The sequence below is a fragment of the Nymphalis io genome, chromosome 6 (genome assembly GCF_905147045.1).
Source record: "Nymphalis io chromosome 6, ilAglIoxx1.1, whole genome shotgun sequence".
In the NCBI taxonomy this organism is placed as follows: Eukaryota; Metazoa; Arthropoda; class Insecta; order Lepidoptera; family Nymphalidae; genus Nymphalis; species Nymphalis io.
The window spans coordinates 4,373,218-4,376,103 of NC_065893.1; the positions used below are offsets into that span (position 1 = coordinate 4,373,218).

A 2,886-nucleotide genomic window follows, 5' to 3' on the forward strand; every position below is an offset into this window, starting at 1 on the left:
AATGCACATTTAGTTAAAAGTATGAGTTTTAACTTTATCGAATAAAGTAATCTTTAAGCAGGAGATACAACAGCGACAGCGACAATATTTCTTAAGAATTCGGAAAGTTGAGATTGTTTTCCTCGATCAAAGTGGCTGGAGGCCTTGAAGGGTGAAGGAGGAGAGGGTGAGGTCGGAGACAGCCGGGAGCAGCAACAGGTCGGGAGATGAGATCGATACGGAGACTGGAGCTCAGGTCATGCGCCCTAAGGACTGCAAACATCATGCGTCTGGCGGTCGTACTCGCGCTGTCATTCCTAACACCAGGTATGTCAATCCAATATTTAAACCAAGTAAAACATCATGACATTATTATAACTTCGTGTCATAATAGAAGTAACATAATTTCGAGTTCGCCTATTATAAGGTTAGTAATGCTGTAAACGCGAACGTCAAATACTTGTCTATGACGCAAAATGGAATTCCCTTTGTTGTTATCCTCATAACCTTTTCATAACCTTAAACTTAACTGTAATTAATATTAAGCTAATTTAATAACTATTTGTTTGATTTTGTAATGATTAATCTATTGTTTACTTACAAATATACACTCAAATTTTAATATTTTCACTGTCAGCTAGTGAATGTTATCGCGTAATAGACACTTAAATTAATTTTTACAGTGTATTTATCTGAAAAGAAATAACAATCCCGTGATGAATTTATTAGTTCAATAAGACATCAACTTTGTATTATAATAATAACCTTTAACACTCTTTTTAACTCCAGGTTTTGTATTTATTAGAAAAATTATCAATGCCCACGTGTAATACGTGGTGCAGATTCTACGCCTAATATGGTATTTATATATACCAAATTTAACAATGATTGATTTTATTACAATAATTTTCAGGTGAGTGCGACTTGCTTCGCGACAGCGTGCATGTGACATCAGCAGCAGCGAGGCCCAACAATGAGCTGTGGTGTTACAAGTGCCGAGCAGACGACCCTGAGGACAAGTGCGCGGACCTCAGGCACAACAATTCTGCACTCATACACAAGTGCCACAATGAACGGAGAGTGTGCATGGTGATATATCAAAATATTTTTTTAAGCTTCTTGAAAATATTAATTCAAAATTTCCTTTAACCTCGACCAAATTTAGTTTTATATTTTACTCTATAGACAAAACATTGACATTGAGATCTCTTCCAAGCAACCTTGGGTAAAGGCAATATTTTAATTATAGTATAGGTGTAAAACGTACAGATATTTGAATTATTTGTTGGAAAATTACTGTACTATAAATATACACATAAATTTGAACTTGAATGAAACGGAATGTGCAAATTTCGACCACAATGTGACGTAATAATTTCAAAGGCCGATCACAATAGGACACAAATACGATATCAGACTGTATAATGCATTTATAAAATGTTAAGCAACTGATTTTAAGTAGTTTACTTTAAAGCTAAGCTTTTTAATATTTCAATAAATAATTACTTAATTTTCTAGAAAGCTCCTTATATTTTAAGTCGAATAATTTTAAATATTTTTATAATATTGGAATACTTTGTTAAAGGTTAAACGATTCTCATACACGACGTCCACAGAAAACTCCACTACAGCTCTCAAAATGTGGGCTCTAGAACGTAACTGTACGAAGCATTGTGAACCAGGATGCATCGTTATAGGTGAAAGGACCAAGCTTTACGCTTGTACATCTTGCTGCACCACCTCCCTCTGCAATTATGGATCTGGAGCCGAAAAACAAAGATTTCATCTTATTGTATCCGTCTTTATTCTCATTGCATGCCTCATTTTGTGTCATTAAGATATATAAAACTGTAGATAGATAATTTAATGTTAATATTTTAAGTATTTCTTAATATTGCAATCAAATTGAAGGCGGTTTCATCTGTCTAATATCAATAGCTTTTAAAGTCATTCGTACCTGTCTCTATCATTTAAGCTGCTTATGTACTTATAGATTAGGTATTATAGGTAAATCAATAAAAAATAAAAACTATGTATGTTTTTAATTTTATATTAATTAAAGTTATTATACGTATCATAAATATAAACAGAACGGAATTGATAATAACCACTTCAATATCAAATTGTGGTTGATAAGACTTAACGAATATATACTGCATGACATTGCTTCCCCATGGCAATGGGGACAAACATCATGGGGAAGCACACTTTAAGAGGAAACTATATACTTTGAAATTCAAATGATATATTTTGATAGATGGTATTCTTTCTTATTCTCAAGCACATCCTAATATGAATTAAGGGTCACGTTGAGGTAAAGCTTCGAAACTACCAATTAAGTTGTACACATTACAATAATGGAATACGTTTTATGTATACCAACTTCACTACCATATTAAAGTTTGTATAAAAATAAGTATTACTTGTAACCCCCTAGGAGATATTAATATTAAGATATTGTGTATTTTACATTTCGTTATTATTATATCATATCATATCATATCATATCATATCATAGCATTATTATATCATATCATAGCATATCCAGAAGTATGTATTTAGCAAATATGTACAAACAAAGGTAGGGTTAGAAATTTAGGGTAGAATTTTTAAAAATTTTGAAATACATGTAAATATATCAATTCAATCAAGAAACACAAAAGTAAATTTCAAGAAGATCACACTATTTTTACATTTTTATACTAATGTATAAAAAACAAACATTATTACAACAAATATTATTAAAAAGGAAACATTAGTATAAAAATGTAAAGTTGGAAGTGTGTACACTCCCGTGCCTCGGAAAGCACGTAAAGCCTTGTTGGTTCTGCGCCTGAACGCTTTCCGGTCGTGTCGGATCGCCGTACCATAGGATTATGAGAGTTAGGGAATAGAGAGTGCACCTGT

General features: G+C 32.4%; 1 protein-coding gene across 1 annotated transcript; it reads left to right on the forward strand.

Annotated features, from left to right (window-relative positions):
• Positions 1-214: 214 nt before the first annotated feature.
• Positions 215-2,011, forward strand: LOC126769299 (uncharacterized). The gene is made up of 3 exons (XM_050487992.1): positions 215-306; positions 893-1,068; positions 1,565-2,011. The coding sequence occupies exons 1-3, from the start codon at positions 264-266 to the stop codon at positions 1,814-1,816; spliced, it is 471 nt and encodes a 156-aa protein (XP_050343949.1). The 5' UTR covers positions 215-263; the 3' UTR covers positions 1,817-2,011.
• The last annotated feature ends 875 nt before the right edge of the window (positions 2,012-2,886 follow it).

Excerpts from the sequence above, each read along its gene's own strand:
- LOC126769299 (XM_050487992.1), top strand. The coding sequence starts at position 264 with ATGCGTCTGGCGGTCGTACTCGCGCTGTCATTCCTAACACCAG. Across the intron at positions 307-892 it reads GCTGTCATTCCTAACACCAG|GTGAGTGCGACTTGCTTCGC; the intron begins GTATGTCAATCC and ends AATAATTTTCAG. Across the intron at positions 1,069-1,564 it reads ATGAACGGAGAGTGTGCATG|GTTAAACGATTCTCATACAC; the intron begins GTGATATATCAA and ends ACTTTGTTAAAG.